The sequence below is a fragment of the Hemiscyllium ocellatum genome, chromosome 6 (assembly GCF_020745735.1).
Source record: "Hemiscyllium ocellatum isolate sHemOce1 chromosome 6, sHemOce1.pat.X.cur, whole genome shotgun sequence".
In the NCBI taxonomy this organism is placed as follows: Eukaryota; Metazoa; Chordata; class Chondrichthyes; order Orectolobiformes; family Hemiscylliidae; genus Hemiscyllium; species Hemiscyllium ocellatum.
This window is the reverse complement of record NC_083406.1, coordinates 66,974,669-66,996,357: the sequence shown is the minus strand read 5'-3', so window position 1 is coordinate 66,996,357 and position 21,689 is coordinate 66,974,669. Positions and strand designations below refer to the sequence as shown.

The 21,689-nt window shown below is 40.7% G+C and overlaps 1 protein-coding gene across 1 annotated transcript in view; it reads right to left on the bottom strand.

Annotated features, from left to right (window-relative positions):
• The window catches only part of gab2 (GRB2-associated binding protein 2), a 318,459-nt gene that overhangs the window by 93,471 nt on the left and 203,299 nt on the right, over window positions 1–21,689 (bottom strand). Inside the window, exon 2 of the mRNA XM_060826622.1 lies at window positions 13,325–13,625. Coding sequence (XP_060682605.1) covers window positions 13,325–13,625 — 301 coding nt within the window. The remainder of the gene's footprint in view (window positions 1–13,324; window positions 13,626–21,689) is intronic.

The window sequence follows — 21,689 nt, the reverse complement described above, 5'->3', positions numbered from 1 at the left end:
TTCACATCTCTTCCCTCATCCCACAATCGCTTCCCAACCACAAGCTGCAGACTATATTAGCATGCATTTTGCTTTCCATTACCAATGCACATCTTTGTTCTTTCTCCATTCCGGCACCTGGCCAAACACTGGAACACAAACCAGAAGTAAGAATTGAAGAAGAACGTGATGATGAACAAACATCATTGATATATCTCACTTTCATAGCCACCTGTTCTGATACAGGTGCGGCATGTTTAGCTGTGCATATTTACCTAAAACAGTATGGTTGAGAGTTGCAGCAGTGGCATCAAACCAGTATTACCCATGTCTGAGGTCATGACCTTCCTGCACTGAGTAGTTCTGGTGAATGTTGTTAACACATTCTTCAAGATGGTGCTCAATATGAGCTGTGTCTGTAGTGTGTGGAGCAATGCAGACACCAGCTCGGCAGCAGAACAGCCCTTGTAACATGCAGGTGTTAAATAACCAAATTTTGGATCTCAAATGTTTTGAATGTTACTAACAAAACCCACCAAGTTCCTGACATTTGTGGGAATTTAATATTTAAAATTACAATTAACCATCTGCTTTATCTATGACATTAATTCCTGGCAAATCTCTTCTTTCTTGCACTGCTGTCAGTTCTGTAGCATATCACTGACGATCTTGTGCCTAGAATTTGATAACTAAAGCTTACTATGTCTTAGGTTAACTCTCCTTCTACAGTAGGGATTGACATTTGTCCCTTGGTTTATGTCATGATTATCTCTGCAAAGCTTTTATTGGACAATACAATAAGTGAAAAAAAACCAAAAAAAAGACAATGTGAACATGTGACATTGTCTAATTTAAAATGGAAAGCCACGTATGCAATAATATCTAATGGTTAAAAAGAGTTTAAAAAAAATCAGCTGTGCAGGCTATTTTCCCAGAGAAAATGAGGCATTGCTCATTGAACAGAAGAGAGCTGAATTAATGGTGTCTGGTGCCAATCTCTCCACTCTAGCAAATGGAGCTCTTGTGCTGCACTAGTAATGTCTCTATTTCTCATCTAAGACACCCAAGTTCAATTTGCACCTATATTAGACATGTACAATAACAACTCTGAATGAATTGATTCAAAAGTATATGCCCTAGCAAGTGGGAGACTAAGCAATGGAAAAAGCACACATATTTTTACAGCTTATTCTAACAAATGATGATAATCATAAGTAAAATGGAAATAAATAAATTAAACATTTTAGGAATTGAAAGAGACAAAACCTCCAACATCTCAATCCTACCCTCCCTGTACACCTCGCTCCCTTCATGAGTGTCATGTCTTCAAAGCTCTTAATCCTTTCTCTCCCTAACAACACATCTAGTCATTTTGTTCACTGCCATAGCTTTGCCTGGAGATATATTCTTTAAAGTTCTCACTAGTTCCTGAAGTCCCATCTGACCTTCCTCTGTCAAACAATTATCCTCAATTTCAGCAAGAACAGAATATTCTTCAAGCATATTCATTTGGAAATTGTTGTCACCTCGAATTCCAAAGGGGAAAACAAATGATTTTAAGAACAATAGCAAGTTGCATGAGTTAACTTTTAATCCTCACCTCTGGATCTACAATGATACGGAAATGAATTTAGCATTTCCTGTTTCGCTACATTCATTCAGTGGGTCACTAAAAACAAAATGTGGAATTTTCCCAATTACACTTAAGAGGTTTGCTGTGTGAAATTCATGGCGTCTGGTCTGCCATCACTCAAAGCAACTTTGATTGAACAACCCTCCGTCTTCACCTCAGTAATGACACAACTGAGCTGTTGAGCACCTTTATTGGGAGACTGCGCTACTGGAGAGGTGCAAGTGTTTGTCACTGCTGGGCATTTCTAGTGTTCACACCACTGGTGTCATATTTTAAATCCAGCTGCACACTGCCTCAGAGGCTACAAGCCAGGAACTGCACCTCATACTATGTTTTTCAACATATCACCAAGGATATGGCTAAGAGAAAGAAAAGTGTGTTGCTTGCTTCACATACAGGGCCCTTGAGACCTTGATGGAAGAGAGAAAAGTAGTTCTTCATCCCAGGAGACAAGCATAGGAGGCTATACCACTACACTCTGACAGCCTACATGCAAAGTTTTGCCCCAGTCTGCGCTGAGTCTCAAGTGAAAACAGACACTCAGTAGTGCAGAAAACATGTCAATGTTCTTCTTGATTGTACTGGGCTACATGCCACCATTGCTCTGCTACATCACATTTATAGGACCACCAATCACTCTAATTCTACCACTACACTCACCTCTCACCAACTTTCATGCACTATAATGCTCATTGCTGCCTGCACCATGTCTCCTCAACAGCTCCTACACATCTTCATTCTCACAAACTACCACTTCTTCCTGCCCCCTGCACGTCCTCACCAGCTCTTTGTGCATCACCATGAACTGTCTGTCCATCTACTTCCAACACACTCAATCCCTCCCATTGTCTCATTGCAAGAAACTTTGGCTGGCTCCCAGGACTCCTTGTTTCCTGAAATGACCATAGCTTCCCTTCATCCCATGAAGGCCTGTTCCCCTTTGATTTTCACATAATTAAACACATGTCCACTGTGACACAAGCAGTGGGGGAGCACTGTAATGCAAGCTTTCTGATTGTAACTGAGCGCTGAATGCATTAAGAAAACAAGGTGAATACTGGCAGCCTGTAAGTCAGTGTTGTATTCAGTGATTGTGTAGTAAAAATTAACATGAAGAGTACAGGTACTGAAACTTCCAAATAAGTGCTGAAATGAATGAGTGCTAAGAAAGCAAGCAAACATGCTGTGTAGTCACAGGAGAAGTATGTGTCCTTACAAACAAAGTGATCTGTTTGAAAAATGCAAATTGTAGGTGAAGCTGAGCTCCAGGGTAACATGTCCAAGGGCAGATATGGTGTTTGTGAGGAAACATTACATGAGGCTGGTAATTTGCTGATGCTAACTTGCATGGACGAAGGTTTGATGAGCCACAGAGCGTGTTGTGAAGAAACGGTTGTCTGATGGTGGGATGTGTACTGAGGAAGCTGGATCCATCAGGTACCTGCTCCAATTTACATGTTGGACATTTGAGCTGCATAGTTTCTCAATGAAGGGAACTCAATGAGGGGAAAAAATTACAAAACTTTTTCTCGACGTTGTGATTCTGATTTTTTTATTCCCTTCCATATTTTCCACCTTTCTCACCATTGCTCACAACAAGCCATGGAAGGAAATTCCTGCTCACATGGGACCATCAAGTCTGTTTTATTAACTCATTGTGCTTTTGTTTTCAGCCTTTGAGGAGTGAATATTTAAGATAGGACTAGGTTTTGACCATGGTAGACTTCAAGTCAGTCAGTCTCATTGTGATGCGATAATGGATTATGGGTGGGAAAGAGGACCCTGAGGCAGCCCATTAGATCTGGTCCTGCATTATATTACACTATCCATCAGTTGATCTACCCCAGAAGATCCATCCATGACGATATGAGAGAATTGTGCAAGTGAGCTTCCTTCTGTGCAGCACAGATGAACATGCACATCAGACCCTCAATGTAATTTTGGGACAGAATTGGTACATCTTAATTTTGGCTGCATACTTGAAATGTTTAAGGTGTTTTGCTAGTCCCATGGAATGCCCCTTTGAAGATGACAATGGTGAATCTGCTAGTGCAAAATTATTTTCAGGTCGAATTAATCCTGGACAGCGCAAGATAATGACAACCATTTTCCAAAACATTCCACCTGTAGATCAGTGACATGGCTAGTCTGCATTTGTGGCCTGAGCTGATGAATGTTATTAATAAAGCAGTGCAACGGAACTTGATCTTGTCCACACCTAAAGTACATTTCCAGCAGGGACTGTTGTACTAAGATAAGAGCAGTAACCTGAGTCCATTAGTCTGAGGACATTATGTTGAGAATACTTATTTTTATTCATGAATACTTAAAAAAAACTGGGAGTATTGAACAGATTGGATACTTGTTGCATTGAAAAAGGTTTTTGCCATGTGGTTTTTCAGAAAGTTAGGCCAACAATTTAAGATGTACTACACTTTACCTGCTTTTTTTCAGGAATTCTTTGGGGAGTTGTCAGCAATTTGATTTTGATGACAAGATACATGGTGGACCACGAGAAGTCATCAAATTCTAACCTTTGCTTTTCCTGGTCAACAGGAGTGTCATTTTCTTTGCTGTTTATTTTTAAAACTTTATCTCTGCAGGGTCTGTTATACATTGTGCTGCATATTGGAAAAGTATCTGTTTTTGGGAAAAGGGACATGATTCTAATTACAGGTTGTAGCTTAGATGTTAACCAGTGTTTGCCACTTGCTTTTAAGAGTAAGTTTTATTTTATATTAATTAGATTATTTTGATTTAGTTAAAGAAGCCTGGCGAAAGCCTCTTTAATTCACATAGTAGTACAAAAAATAAGCTATTTCGGTGATTGAGTCAAATTATTTACACAAATGGTGTGACTGGTGGAGTAGTGGAGCTTGATTGTCAGTGCAACACTCTCATCGCAATGATAATGGTTAAATCATTTCTGAAATCATTTCAACAATTCTAAATGCTTGGGGTTATGAAAAATAAATGGAAGAATTTAAATAAATGGATTGCTTAAAATTAAGCTGATCAATTCTGTCAGACAGTGATACAAAGTAATGTGTGGAGTGTGGGAGGTGAACAATTTGATTAAAACCAGGTAACTCTGCATAGGTTTGGATTGAACATAATAGTGAGTAAATATTTTGTTAACTGCAGAGGAGGCAATGGCTTAGTGGTGTTATCATGTGACTGTTAATTCAAAGACCCAGGTAATGTTCAGGGATCCAGGGCTTGAATCCTGCCATGGCAGATGGTGGAATTTGAATTGAATACTTATCTGGAATTAAGAGTCTAATGGTGACCATGAATCAATTGTTGGAAAGCCCCTTTTGATTCACTAATGTCCTTCAGGGAAGGAAAAAGTCATCCTTACCTGATCTGGCCTACATGTGACTCTCGAGCCACAACAATGTGGTTGATTCTTATCTGCCCTCTGGGCAATAATGGATAGGCAATAAATGCTGGTCTGGCCAGCAATGCCCTCATCCCATGAATGAATAACACAAAATTTTCTTAATTGCATATTTTTGACTCTGCTTTCTAACAATAATGACATTTGCAGCAACATGACTTTCACTACTTAATATAATCCCAAATGACATTAGCAATAGTCATTCAGTTTCTCAGGAATGCACACCACTTCATGCATTTTATAATCACATCTTTATTGCAAACAGATTGTTACCTCTTTTAAAGCTTTTTGTTCATTATGGAAATCTTTAAATCACAGGGACCAATGAGAGATTTTTTCATCTGATGTAGGTTTTGCTGGCAAGGACAGCATTTATGTTCCATCCTTAATTGCCAACCCCATCCCGTTCTCCCAATTCCTCTCCCTCCACCACATCTGCTCTATTCCCCATTCCACTGTTCTAAACCGTGTCCCTCCCCTCCAAACGCCTGCATCCAACGGATCATCCTAAAACACTTGCACAAACTCCATTTAGACCCCATCATGGAACATTTTTCTCTCCCAACCCCTCTCTGCCTTCTGCAAAGACAGTTACCTTTGCCAATCCTTGATTTGTGCCACTCTCCCCACAAAACCCCCATTCCCCAACCCCCCCCGTACCTTCCCCTGCAACCAGAAAAGATGCAAAACCTGCCAGCACACCACATCCTTGCTTCCATCCAGCTCCCCAAACAGTCCTTTCAAGTGAGACAGAGGTTTACCTGCCTCCCTTCCAACTTATTTACAGTATTTGATGCACCCGATGTAGTCTTCTCTATATCAGGGAGACCGAACTAAAGGCACGTTTTGCTGAGTGTCTTAGCCAGGTTCGCAGGGGCCAACCTGACCTCCCACTCACTGCCCATTTTAATCCCCCATCACACTCCCTTTCTGACATGACCATCCTTGGCCTCCTCCATTGCCACAATAAACTAAACTGCAAATTGGAGGAACAATGCCTCATCTTCCACCGGGGCAGCCCACAGCCCAGAGGATTCAACATTGAGTTCTACAATTTCAAATAACCTCCCTTCCCATTACCCGACTCTCTTCTCTGTCCCTCCCTCCCTCCCATTCCTCTCATCAACACTTCCTTCTTGCTACCAACCAAATTCATTCCTCCCTTCAACCAACCAGGTCGTACCCTCCACCTGTGTGTACCTATCCCCACCTCACCATTCTATCTCTCCACCCCCTTTATCTGCAGCTCCTGTTACACCTACCCCCAGTCCTAGAGAAAGGTTACACCCGAAACGATAACTTCTTCACCTCCTGCTGCTGCCTGGCTTGCTGTGTTCTACTAGCCTCCTGCTTGTTTACCTTGGATTCCAGCATATGCAGTATTTTTTTGGTCTCAAACTGTCTTGGACTGAATGGCTTTGTAGGCCATTTCAGAGGACAGTTTAGGCAACCACATTCATTTGGGTCTAGGATCACATGTAGGCGAGTCCAGGTAAAGACAGCAGATTTCCTTACCTAAAGGACTTTCATGAACAAAATGGGATTTTTGACAATCAATGATAACTTCATGGTCATTATGACTGAGATCAGCTCTATATCCCAGATTTTAAAACTGTATTTTAATTTCACCATGGTAGGTTTTTGAACCCAGCTCCCAGAGCATTTGTTGTGGTTCTGTTCGCCGAGCTGGAAGTTTTTGTTGCAAACGTTTCGTCCCCTGGCTAGGCGACATCATCAGTGCTCTGGAGCCTCCTGCGAAGCGCTTCTTTGATGTTTCTTCCGGTATTTATAGTGGTCTGTCCTTGCCGCTTCCGGGTGTCAGTTTCAACTGTCCGCTGTAGTGGTTGGTATATTGGGTCCAGGTCGATGTGTTTGTTGATGGAGTTTGTGGATGAATGCCATGCCTCTAGGAATTCATTCATCCACAAACTCCATCAACAAACACATCGACCTGGACCCAATATACCAACCACTACAGCGGACAGCTGAAACTGACACCCGGAAGCGGCAAGGACAGACCTCTATAAATACCGGAAGAAACATCAAAGAAGCGCTTCGCAGGAGGCTCCAGAGCACTGATGATGTCGCCTAGCCAGGGGACGAAACGTTTGCAACAAAAACTTCTAGCTCGGCGAACAGAACCACAACAACGAGCACCCGAGCTACAAATCTTCGCACAAACCTTGATCCCAGAGCATTTCGTTGGCCCGCTGAGTATTGGTCAATTAACATTACCGTCATCTCCTCACATACCACAGCAGGATATCTTTCACAGGTTACAATATTAGTACAATGTAACCAACAGCAAAGTGGAACAATCACAGCTGCTGATTTTACTGCTCAAGTCTAATGATTTTAAGTCCAAAATACAATCAATTATTAGATGTCTAGAAATTCCATCATAAATTGCATTGCATTTATCCCACAAACAAGCCCAAAGTGGATACACCATTTTATCCATGGAATAAATGTGATACATAGAGTAGTTTATATATATGTGAGGAAGATCAATTCTATGTTAACTATTATATGATTCATTATTTTTCCAATTAGTCTTGTGGAATACTCCACTTGTTGAGAAGTGGGCTGCTTTCAGGTAAGTAAAGCTAAGCAAACAGGGACACACCAAAAATAACAATGAATGATTTTGATCCAAACTTGGACTTTCAGTACTTCACTCTTACAAAGAAATCATGAGCGTTTAATATAGATAGTTAATACACATTATTTATGTTTTTAACTTACTTAAGTGTAATTCACCTTTAACAGTTTGTTCTTTAAAAATATAATATTTAAGAAAGTGAATATGGAAGCTCAAAATATAAATACCCAATTTGCCTAACCAGAATTGAATTCGGCATGGCAAATTGGAGCTGGCGTAGCTCATGGAGTTTGCTCTGCCACTCGACAAGGTCATGGCTGATCTTCTGCCTTGACTCCATTTTCCTGAACTGTGCCCATAATCCCTTAATGCTTTTAATACTCAGAGTTCTTTTGAGCTTATTAATATTTACTGCAGAATCTATAACACAGTACACCGCAGTACAGGCCCTTTGGCCCTCGATGTTGTGCCACCCTGTGAAACCAATCTGAAGCCTGTCTGACCTACACGCTTCCATTCTCATCCATATGCCTATCCAACGTCTATTTAAATGTCCGTAAAGTTGGTGAGTCTACAACTGTTGCAGGCCCTAACTATTCTCTGGGTAAAGGAACTACCTTTGACATCTGTCCTATATCTATTACCCCTCAAGTTGAAGCTATGCACCCTCATGGTATCCATCACCATCCTAGGAAAAAGGCTCTCACTGTCCACCGATCTAATTCTGATTGTCTTATATGTCTCAATTAAGTCACGTCTCAACCGTCTCTCTTGAACAAAAATAGCTTCAAGTCCCACAACCTTTCTTCATAAGACCTTCCCTCAAAAGATCATCCTAGTAAATTTCCTCTGAACCCTTTCCAAAGCTTCCACATCCTGAGGGGGAGGCATTGGCCTACGGGTATTATCACTAGATTTTTGTGGGCGGCACGGTGGCTCAGTGGTTAGCACTTCTGTCTCACAGCGCCAGAGACCCGGGTTCAATTCCCGCCTGTGGAGTTTACACGTTCTCCCTGTATCTGCGTGGGTTTCCTCCTGGTGCTTCGGTTTCCTCCCACAGTCCAAAAATGTGCAAGTTAGGTGAATTGGCCATACTAAATTGCCCGTAGTGTTAGGTGAAGGGATAAATGTAGGTGAATAGGTCTGGATGGATTGCGCTTTGGTGGGTCGGTATGGACCTGTTGGGCCAAAGGGCCTGTTTCCATACTGTAAGTAATCTAATCCTTCCTACAATACGGTGACCAGAACTGCATGCAGTACTCCAATTGCGGCCACACCAGAGTTTTGTACAGATGTAGCATGACCTCTTGGTTCTGAAACATGATCCCTCTACTAATTAAAGCTAACAAACCGTATGCCTTCTTAACAACTCTATCAACCTGGGTGGCAACTTTGAAAGAACAAGGGACATGGACACCGAGATTTCTCTGCTCATCTATACTACCAAGAATCTTACCATTCTCTCAGTACTCTGCATTTCTGTTACTCCTTCCAAATGAATCACCTCACACTTTTCTGCATCAACTACCATTTGCCACCTCTCAGCCCAGCTCTGCAGCTTATCTATGTCACTCTGTAACTCACAATATCCTTCGGCACTATCCATAACTGTCCCAACTTTAGTGTTGTCTGAAAATTTACTAACCCATCCTTCTACGCCCTCATCTAGGTCGTTTATAAAACTGATGAACAGCAGTGGACCCAAAACAGATCCTTGCAGTACACCACTGGTAACTGAACTCCAGGATGAACATTTCCCATCAACCATCACCCTCTGTCTTCTTTCTGGTCCAAATTGCTAAATTGCCCTGAATCCCATGCCTCTGTATTTTGTGCAGTAGCCTACCATGGGGAACCTTATCAAATGCATTACTGAAATCCATATACACCACATCAATGGCTTTATCCTCACCACCTGTTTGGTCACCTTCTCAAAGAATTCAATAAGGTTTGTGAGGCACGACCTACCCTTTACGAAACCGTGTTGACTATCCCTATTGAGATGACTATAAATCCTCTCTCTTATAACCCTTTCCAACACTTTACTTACAACTGAAGTAAGGCTCATTAGTCTATAATTACCACGGTTGTTTCTACTCCCCTTCTTGAACAAGGGAACAATATTTGCTATCCTTCAGTCTTCTGGTACTATTCCTGTAGACAATGACATCATAAAGATCAAGGCCAAAGGCTTGGCAATCTTTTCCCTGGCTTTCCAGAGAATCCTAGGATAAATCCCAACTGGCCCAAGGGATTTATCTATTTTCACACTTTCCAGAATTTCTAATACCTCCTTCTTGTGACCCTCAATTCATTCTAGTCTATTAGCCTGTTTCTCAGTATTCTCCTTGACAACATTGTCTTTTTCCAGTGTAAATATTGATGAAATATATTCTTTTAGCGCTTCCCCTATCTCCTCTGACTCCACACACAACTTCCCACGACTGTCTTTGATTGGCCCTAATCTTTCTCTAGTCATTCTTTACCCCTTATATACCTATAGAAAGCTTTAGAGTTATCCTGATTTTATCCGCCAACAACTTCTCATGTCCCCTCCTCGCTTGTCTTAGCTCTCTCTTTAGGTCTTTCCTGGCTACCTTGTAATTCTCAATCACCCTAACTGAACCTTCATCCTAACATAAGCCTTCTTCTTCCTCTTGACAAGAGATTCAACTTTCTTAGTAAACCACTCGACAACTTCTTCCCTGTTTGATAGGTACATACTTATCAAGGACACAGCGTAGCTATTCCTTGAATACATTCCACATTTCTATTGTGCCCATGCCCTGCAGTTCCCTATTTTGCAGGACTGCTTCAAGTCCTGCCATCAATACACTGGCTACTCCGAAGTTCTGCTGAATATTCTCCTTTCTTCCTTCCTCCATTAACCTTAAGCTCATCCAGATCATTATGATCTGCATTCTAATTTGCATCAACTCTCATTCACATTTCACTGTTGCGCTCGCTGAGCAACATTGGCTCCCAGTGTAGATTAGATTACTTACATTAGATTACTTACAGTGTGGAAACAGGCCCTTCGGCCCAACAAGTCCACACCGACCTGCTGAAGCGCAACCCACCCATACCCCTACATTTACCCCTTACCTAACACTACGGGCAATTTAGCATGGCCAATTCACCTGACCCGCACATCTTTGGACTGTGGGAGAAAACCGGAGCACCCGGAGGAAACCCACGCAGACACGGGGAGAATGTGCAAACTCCACACAGTCAGTCGCCAGAGTCGGGAATTGAACCCGGGTCTCAGGCGCTGTGAGGCAGCAGTGCTAACCACTGTGCCACCGTGCCGCCCACAGTGCTTTAATTTTCATTCCTGCATTCCAAAGTCAACCTTTTTCCTCCTTATCTCTGTAATCTCCTCCCAACCCACAAATGTCTGAATGAACTGTCTTCCTTCAGCTTGTCCTTTTGTGCATCCTTAATTGTTTTTACCCCATTATAGGCAGGAGTTAATTTTTTCAGCTGTCTAAGCTCAAAGCTAGGAAATTCTCTCCATGAATCTCTCCCAACTGGCTATGTCTCTTTTTTCCTTTAAGAAGCTGCATAAAATCTAACTCTTTGATCAAGTATTTTAAGTTGTATCTTTCCTCAAATCTGCATAAGTGAATTGGTGCCAGATTTTACTTAGAAATGCTCCTGCACCATAGACGATTTGAAATTTAGTCTACGCCCCTGCTGCATGTTTTCAGCATATTTTATTTTTATTTTGGTTTTCCAGCATCTGCAGAAATTTGCTTTTACATAAATGCAAGGTATTGACGTTATTTATGTAATTTCTGCAGTACTGGAAAAACATGAAAATAACAGTATGTTTCACATCAATTTGGTAACTGGCAGTACTTTTGCCAATGTCTAAGAATAGTTCTTTATACCATTGATTGAAAATATTCTTTATTGGCATAGTAAAAATTTCTGTTACTAAATCAGCATTGAATGTTACACCACTCATGACAGCAATTAATGACAGCATTGCATGTGGGTAGCCAGTGAAAACAAATTGCATTAATGTGGACTGCCATTTCCAGTGCATAAAGCCATTAACACAAATATGTCATAACAGGGCTATTTTTCTTTTACTAATCATATTTAATGCATCTGGCCAGTTGAAGTCACTGACAAAGATTGAAAATGACTGATGGAGTGAATTATTTGTTTATCGAAGTGAAGGAGGTCAATGCTTAGAATCAGAATTCCATTCAATTGCTTCATGCCATATGATTTCAGGGTCAGGTAAAGTACAACTGGCAGCAAAATATAACTTCTGCTGCTCTACATGAGTACAGTGTCTGAGCTATAAGGTCAGAAGATCATTGCGAGCTTTTAATTAGTTCCATCTTCAGCCTTCTGCATGTCAGTGCTAATTTGAAATTATTCAGGTATGCTCAATTCATATTGGGTTGAGCTGCTGAATTCCTATCCACAATGTAGAAGTGAACTACATATGTGAGAACCAATGTGTTAGCCAGATCCCGACCAATGAATAGAAAACCAAAAATGTTGTCCCTCTGGTATTTGAAAAGACAAAACACAGTATAATACAGTATAGGAGTTTGGAGGTCATGTTGCAGCTTTACAGGACATTGGTTAGGCCACTTTTGGAGTACAGTGTTCAATTCTGGTCTTCCTGCTATAGGAAGGATGTTGTTAAATTTGAAAGAGTGCAGAAGTGATTTACAGAGGAACCTCAATTATCCGAAGGACATGGGCGGGGAATATTTCATTCAGTTAATTGAATGCTGGATAAACAATGCCAGATATCATAGTTAGCCATGCGATTTTGTTCGGATGATTTGAAATTTAGTTAACTGAATGCCAGATAATCGAGGTTCCTCTGTACAAGAATGTTGCCAGGGCTGGAGGGTTTGAGCTCCAGGGAGAGGTTTAATAGGCTGAGGTTGTTTTCCCCGGAGTGTCGGAGGCAAAGGGGTGACCTAATGGAGGTTTATAAAATTGTGAGGAACATGGATAGGGTGAAGAGCCAAGGTCTTTTTCCCAGGGTTGGGGAATCTAAAACTAGAGAGCATAGGTTTAAGGTGGGAAGGGAAAGATTTAAAAGGGACCTAAGGGACAACTCTTTCATGCAGAGAGTGGTGTGTGTATGGAATGAGAGGAAGTAGTAGAGACCGATACAATTACAATACTTAAGACACACCTGATCGGGCACATGAATAGGAAGTTTAGTGGGATATGGGCCAAATGCTGGCAAATGGGACTGGATTGATTTAGGATATTTGGTCACATGGACGAGTTGGTCCAAAAGGTCTGTTTCTGTGCTGTACAACTCCACGACTCTATGACATTCTTTAAGATTTTAACTCAAATCTCTGTCTTCTTCTCAAGTCTGCAATATGTTCCCAACAGGTTTCACTTTAGAGATTTGCAGCAGACATACTTATTTTCATAACAGTCAAGAAATCCTTTCAACGCATTTTAACTAGAACAGAAGGCCTTTCAAAATTAAGTTTACTTTGTAATTTAGTGTTACAAGAAATGACTGTCTGAAACTATTGGAAAAATAATAGCACTCTGTTACAAAAGTAGATATTTTCATTGTTCTAGTGCATTTGTTGCTACCTCATGTGTTTAAACCAAGCAAATAAACATGTAATTGCCAATTGGGAAACGGGTCATGCAGAACAACTAGAAAGTGCTACTTTAGAAGATTTCAGTGTTGTGTATTTTCTTTTACCTGCATTCTCATCAGATTGATTGAATCCACAGATCTGGCAGATGGATCGGACCCACTTGTTCATTTCTTCCTCAGTTTCTGCCACCAGATAAAAGGTACGTTCAATTGTCTTGATGTCAAACACAAAACTGTCTTGAAACTCTTTCTTTTTGAATGTTAGTCCTGCATCAACCTGCTCACAGAAATGAAGATCTATCACACGGATTGGTTTTTTAGAATGGTCATTTTTGTAGTACTCCAAGACATCAGGGTCTCCACTCATCCGTCCACTACGTAGAATGAACCAACGCTTCTTCCAGGTCTAAGAAATGAATGAGATACAGGAACCATTAAGGAAGTACACATTACAATATGATTTCTATTCCCTGCTACCATTAGCTTCTTTAATCTAGTTAGTTTATCATGTTCAAAACATTGGGTGTTTCCAATTTTTAGTTTTAATTCAAAAGCCGATATTAGAAATTAAATTAAAATTGCTTAACGATTGTGCAACTTACAACATGGAATTCTGATCCATATTACCACATTATTTGAAATCAGTGGGTTGATTTTCCATTCTATTTGGTTGAAGAAGGGCCACATTCTGCAAATAAGGTACTAAGCAAAGATATAAGTGGTTTAAATCAAGTGGAGAGGGTAAAATTATTTCCATTGGAAACGTTCAAAATTGGAGGATACTGATGATGATGAGTGGCAAGTGAACCCAAGGTAACAAAAGACAAAAAAACTTTTTATGTAGAGAATGTTTAGGATCTGGGATGCATTGTTGGGAGTGGTAAAGGTAGAAAATTCATGGCTTCCACTGGGAAATGGGCAATTATCAAAATAGAAGGGACTACAGTCGGGGGTGTAAGATTATCATATTTGCTCTTATAAGTCAATATTGAAATAGGAGGCTAGATATCTCCTTTTTACTGTGACCATTCTGTGATTCTGTGATTATATAAAGAAACTGGATAGACAACATATGTGAATAATCTGTGCCTTAAGATTCCATAGAGATTTAACACAATGGGCAAATAATTGAGTGGCTTTTTAAAGTTACAAAGGACAATTACGAAATACAATAACAAAGTCAAGAGTAGCCAATGAGAATTTGTGATGATTTTCACTCAATTTTATTTTGTTTTGCTTGTATAAGAGAGAAAAGTAAAGGCAAGAAAAGTATCACTTTGGTGACTCATACTGTCCAAGTATTGAAAACATGCACAGTCTTAAAAGCACCTATTATTGCTTGAATTTGGTTTTGATGCATGTTTTAATAGTAACAAGATTAGAAGCAGTACATTCATTTTTAATTAATTGACTTTAGCACTGTAGAGGTTACAGAACCAAAAATGGTCTTTCGTTCTATCATGGCCTTGCTTGCTTTGCTTTCCTTCAGTAAGTCAAAACAAATGAACACATTTCATGTTTTTCCCTGTAGTCATGTATCTTCTTCAAATTTAAATATTTATTCACTTTTCACTTAAAAAAAAGTTTGTCTCTCAACTAGTTCCTTGTGGCAAGATGTTTCATATATTAATAATTTTCTCTAATCTTTTGCATCAAAACATTTCTGTCAACATCTATCTTCACTCCCTTCGTTACTAATGGACATGCATTATTCACTCCCAGTTCTTCAAAGTACATTGGCAAATTTGGCAAGATGATGTTAGGTGGAACTTTCCATGCATGGTCATTAATTTACAAACTCAAGTGTAAACTTTCTCATTGGCCAAGCATTGGAATTGCTCAGTGACTGGAATAGGGCTTTTCTAGCATCACAGAGATGTGAGATTATTTGAAAATTAGCTACTCTTCAATCAATTTTCATTGGCCTTGCTTATTTATTGGTTCCATTCAGTTGCTTTGATCATCTTTGTTACACCAGACCTGGGATCAGAATCAATTCAAGATGCACAGATATGTTGCACACAGCTGTAATTGATCAAATTCAGCTGGAATGAATTCAGGTTCAAAATAACTGCAGCAACAAATTGAGCCAGACTTCACTTGACTTGAGGCTATGGCAGATACAAGTGACAACTGTTACCTGTGCACCAGGTTCTGGATGCACTATAGTGAATGCTCCCTAATGGGCACAATTGACGGAAATTAATAGATTACTTCGGACGAATGGACTTGGGGCACAAGTTTGGAGATAATCAGGGAGCAATAGGTGCAACTTAAGTTATATTTTAAATTTCACAACCTTTAACATTATTTCAGCTGATGGTATTCAGTTTTATAGCTTGCTGGTTCTAGGTGCTACTGTAAAACTCCATTTCCTTTAGTCCCTTGTTTTACAATAGCTTCCATAACCAGCAAGCTAGAAAACTGAGTATCATTGCTGAAATAATGTTAAAGCTACTGTAAAAAAAGAGATTTAAAATTTCAGGTTCTTATCTGTAACCTGTCTTCACTACCTCTATTTCAAAGCAGATTGAGACAGAAATGAGCCATTTGCTGCACAATTATCTATAGACATTATCTTGATCAGAGATAGAAGTTCTTGTAGAAGAGGTTCACTACAGCAGGAGGTTTGTCGGATGTTTCAATTCCAGGAGATAAAGCACATCAAAAAGTCTGTCTTTATCAGCTAAACAAGAAAAGTTCTACTTGCTTTGAGTTGTGGAAATGTCACTTTTTGCAGGATGCCCTCTGAAGCTGCAGGGCTGCCCAAAGATTCCTGCAAGGGCTAGACAAAGGTCAACCTTTTTACATAGCTGCTCACTTAAACAAAGTGCCCGTGCAACCCAAAGAGAACTTAAATAAGTTGCCCGCTCAATTCAAACAGTTAAACCTGGCACCCTTTTAGGCTATGCTGAAAAACGCCATCATGAACAGAAAGCACTTGTGGTATCTGACCACAAACAAAACTTCAAATGGCAATTGGGAATGACCACTATGTATTTTCTAGGAGACTCTCGATATTTGTGTCACATTACTTGAAACTGAACACTCAATGGATGTATTTTAGTGGAACAGTGCTAACTTCTTTACTCATAGCTGCTGACCCAACTGTAAAGTCTCCTGTATCGGATAAGTAGTAGGATTAGGCATTACCCCATCCATCTTCTAGAAAGGTATGTCACGCTGAGCGAGAATTGACAGTTAATCCATTTTATCAGTTGTGAAGCTTTTTAGGATATTTTGAGCTTGTGAATATAAACCTAAATTGTTTTGAAGTCAATGATTGCATACAATGTTTTAAATAGTACCACTCGGAGTGCAGCAGCTACCAGCTTCCAATGTTAGTGAGCCTGTCAAGAAACATGTGTAAAAATTATAAAATAACTCCACGGGAGCAGGTATTCCATCACCAAGTCACCTTTTATTTATATATGCACAGTACATGGACTCTGACCAGCTAGCTCAGAGCCAGTCCCTGGACTGAGGGGAATCCCATTGGCTCCTGCTATTATATGTCAGCCAGGACTCCCTGATTGGGGTTGTTAATTTGGGCCAATCAGGGAACTCACACTCAATGAAATCCACCTGCCCAACCTCACTCCAATCACTACATCCCTGCCCTCACTAAGTCTGGGGATATCGGCCTGATCTTTTGTTTAGAGCTTCTCCCGGGATGTTTTCACCCTAGGTCCGGCTCCTCTTACTCTGACTTGGACATGGGCAGCATGTACTGGACTCTAGCCTGTCTCTTGTGCCCAGACCATCCCAGAAGAAATTCCTCCTGTTCTTCATGTGGTAATGTTATTGAGGCTGTGACATCAGTTGCATCCATCTTGAACGCTTGAGGTTTCTTCAACACTAGATGGAGGGTGAGGATCCATGGTTTCTGATAGTCTTTTTGGCTGTTCTGAAGGGCCAGTTAAGTTTTGGTCCTGCCCTGTTTGTGAGGTAGCAGATTTCACTTGATCCACTTACTTGTTCAGGACCGCCCTCACCTAACCGAACTTTATATGTCACAGGACCTGACCTTGTTCGACCCATTTCCTTGATTTCAAAACCAAACTTCACCTCTGAAGTAAACTATCTCTCTCGCTTAAAGGAGGCATATGGCTGGCATTGGTGTTCCTGCTGTCGTTTCACCCTCCCCCCTCACATGTCCATAAATATTAGGTTTAAGCTGGTGCAGAGTCCTCTCCCCATCAGCAACTCTGCTGGAGCTATCCGACTCTCATCACCACTGAAGTAACTCCACGAAGGCTGGTATCCCATCATCAAGTCACCTTTTATTTATATATGCACAGTACATGGACTCTGACCAGCTAGCTCAGAGCCAGTCCCGAGAGTGAGGGGCATCCTTGTGGCTCATGTTTATATTTGTCAGCCAGGGCTTCCTGATTGACCCGAGTTAGCAACCCCAATCAAGGCTCTCATACTCAATGCGAACGGCCTGGCTAAACATGTTCCAATCACTACTAGCTTTAAGCACATTTAGCAACGCCTTGTTCTGACAGCAGGAAACTTTCCCCTCATTTGTATCCTGTTATGAGAGACCTAAGCGAACGTGTTGACTTAAATCAGCAATCTCCCTCCATGTGACTGACACCAATACTTTTCTTGGAGAGTGACCTTCAGCTCTAAAAGAACATCCTTGTTTGGTGCATTTTTTACAGCAATATTCCAATCCATTAGCATTAAAGAGCACAAGTGGTGTAATGTAATGTCACTGCACTAATGATCCTGACGGCCAGGTTAATGCTCTAGGGACATACATTCAAATCCCACTATAGCAACTGGTAATATTGAAATCAATAAGTCTAGAATATAAATACTAAAATACTTTTAGTATTGACAGTTATCATCAATTTTTTGTGACACCATGAAATTGAAAATGTGTAATAAATCAAATATGATGGATCTGAGACTTTAGGTTCTCCATTAATTTTCTCTTAGCCTTTGGAAAAATTCCAATTGCCTATGTATAAATTTCATAGGATTCCAAGCGTTCCAAATTGAAATGCAAATCTTTAAAAACTGCAGGATTCTATAGGGTTCATAAACAATTGGGAAGATTATCTCACCTTGTTAATGTCATGTATTTGTAAAATTTATTAAATATTTGTGAAAAGATGCTCACACACAAAGTAACAAAAGTGATGATGGTACAAACATAATGCCTTAAAAACATTTTGCTCAGACATACAGAACCGACCATTGTATGCAACAAGTCTGTTTGAAATTACTTTATCGTGACAGGCAAAAAGAATACTAACGTATTTCCACTTTGCAGGAATAATCCAGTCAGTAATTAATACATTCCTGCATTAACTAATATATAACTGGATACAGTATTATAAGGGGTCCCTTTCAATTACACCAGCAAATTATGTTCAGTTCAATTGAGCTACCACTTTGGGTGTATTTGCTTATGTAAAGGGGGAATGCTGACATTGACTGATTGAGCCATTTGGCCTGTTTCGTTGTAACTTCTACATATTTCATTCACTGGTATGATATTATTATGACAGATTGGAGATAAGTTATAAAACAACTTTGAGTCTTATTCCAATACAGATGGAAGTTAATGAACATTGACCATGACTTGGTGGTAACACCCTCACCTGAGTCAGTAATTTCTGGGTTCAAATCCCATTCCAGACATGTTGCGACATCAGAGATATTGTTTCTTGGTTGATGTGTTAATTTTAGTTACTGTTTGCCAAATTATAAAATATCTCATGACCCGATATTGAACACGACCAGGGGAATTCTTCTTTGTTCCTGACCAAAATTTATTCCAAAATCAACACCACAGAATACTTTAAGATATATAAAATAAAGAACTAAGGATGCTAGAGATCTGAAGCAAAACTGAAATTGCTGGAGAAATGCTGTAGGTCTGGCAGTATCCGTGGGGAGAACATAGAGTTAATGTTTCAAGTCCTGTGATCCTTCTTTACATCTATAACAAACTAGTAAAGGTGGTATTTAAACTGATGACAGGGGTGGGGTAGGGGGCAAGAAGTGAACAGTTGGTGGAGAGGGAGTCCAGATAAAGAGAGTGAAAAAAGGATAGGCAGACAAAGGGAGTGCTGATATAGGCTAGGGAAGTAGAGAAGCTCGATAGGTGATGGTGGAGACTATGATGAGTTTAAAATGATCAGTTGTACTGAAAGCAACCCATTTCATGACAGGATTTGGGGTTCTGAGTATAAGTAATCGATAAGGAATGGGGTGTCCACACTCTGAAGTTGTTAAACTTGATACTGGGTCTGGAAGGCTTCAGCATAAACAGAAGATGAAGTGTTGTTCCTTCAGTTTGCACTGAGTCAGAAATGTTGGTTTGCAGACCAGACACAAATTGCATTGAGTGCACCATTTAGAACCACAGCTTCCTGCACACAGCCCATAGCCCTGTACCTTATAGCACTTAAGGTGCAGGTTCAGGTACTTGTAAAAAGGATTCAGGGTCTCTGCCTCCACCACCAACTCAGGCAGTGAATTCCAGACACCACCACCCTCTGCGTAAAAATATTTTTCCTCATGTCCCCTCTGATCCTTCTGGCACTTAGCTTGATTCTACGACCCCTGATTTTTTAACTCTCTGCCAAGGGAAACAGGTTTCTCCTGTCAATGCTGTCTCTACCTCTCACATTTTTGTACACCTCATTTATGTTGCCCCTCAGCTTTCTCTATTCCAAGGAGAACAATCCCAACCTCTCCAGTCTCTCATCACAGCTACAATTCTCCAGCCCTGGCAACATTCCAGTAAACTTTCTCTGCACTCGCTCCAGAGCAATTGCAACCTTCCTGTAATGTGGTGACCAGAACTGCACACAATACACAAGTTGTGGCCATACCAGTGTCTTATACAGTTTCATCGTTATATCCTTACTTTAGTATTTTATACCTCTGTCACTGAAGGAGAGCATATCATAACATGCTGACTTCATGGCTAGAAAAGGGTTTCATTCAGTTAATGCCCAAATCATTTGTGTTCATTGTCAACACATCTTATTAGTCTGCATCCCATATCCTGGAACTGCCACGATGCCTATGTCCTTGAGAACTCTGAGGCTCCTGCTGCATTCCTTACAAGGATGACTGCTGGGATAGGACTACCCCTTCAATCTTTACTGATGACTCCATTAGGCAAACTGCCTGAATGATGCAGAGTTTAAATACAACTGAGCCCATTCTTAAATCGGGGCTATCATGGAGTAATTGACAGGCCTCCAGAATGTCAGGTTTGATTCTTGGATTGTTGTGGCAAAGAGCAGATGAGATAAAAGAACTTGGGGAACAGCAGTTTTCTGAAGAGAAAAATGAGGACATTGAGCAGTAGGGATATCACCTTCTGCCGGAGAAAACATTGCAGCAAGTTAAACAAATCTTAATGGACATGCATTTCCAATAGATGTCACTCGGATGAAGATAACAAACATTGACTATACAATTATTGTTGCTTGAAAAGCAAGCAATCCTGGTTTAGTTGCAGAACCAAATGCAGCTTATTTGTTTGTTATTTCTTCACTTTTCCTAAAAGTTTAATACCAGTTGACTTTGACAACTATTTGAAGGCTTCACAACGTCTGATACTTCCACATTCAGCAATGACATGTTTTGATATGATTGCAATTATGGAAATTGTAACACGTCTTCTGACAGGGTTGTAACACTGTATGGTACCAAGGAACGGTAGTTTCTGTATCTTTGCTCTTGCAGCTGTGACTATAATTAGATTAGATTAGATTACTTACAGTGTGGAAACAGGCCCTTCGGCCCAACAGCCAATCAGACAGGCGATCATTTAAAGCGCCAATATATTTACAAACATTAATGAAGTGTCACCCATGCAGCCTATATGCCCTCAGAGAGTTTACCTTTCTTTGCCTCCCACGACATCAAGGTGTGTCCTGATCTCTGTAGCTGGGGTGGGGGGCTGCTGCCCTATGGTGGAGCCTATTGGAGATTTGGGTGGATTAGGCTGGAGATTCCAGACAAACTCAGCATGTCCTGGCCAAATGCAGGCTCAACTTCCTCGGCATAAACAAACAGGGTTGGAGCTCCTAGACAGAGTGGAGGTGGAAGGGCCAGGCACCGCTGAGAGGAGACTTCGGGGGGAGGGGTGGGAATGAGGGTGCTGGATGTGGTTCCTCCTCGGTCAGGATACATACTTCCATTGGCCTGTCTCCTTGTGAGGAAGGGGTCTAGGTGTGAAGTTGTAAATCTTATCTTCCTGCTGCCTTGCTGCTGATGCTGAGCACCAATGGCTAAAGCGATGAAGTGCAGGTCTGTGTGCATCTCCAGAACCCATGGAACATTCTGTTGGACCTGCTTTTCCATGGAAGCAGCCAATCTTCCCAGATGGATGCACACATGCCAGAACCAGCTCAATATTGTTAACATGGATGGACTCTGCCATCCTATGATATAGTTTCCTGAATATCTTCAACAAACTTGGCTGCTACTT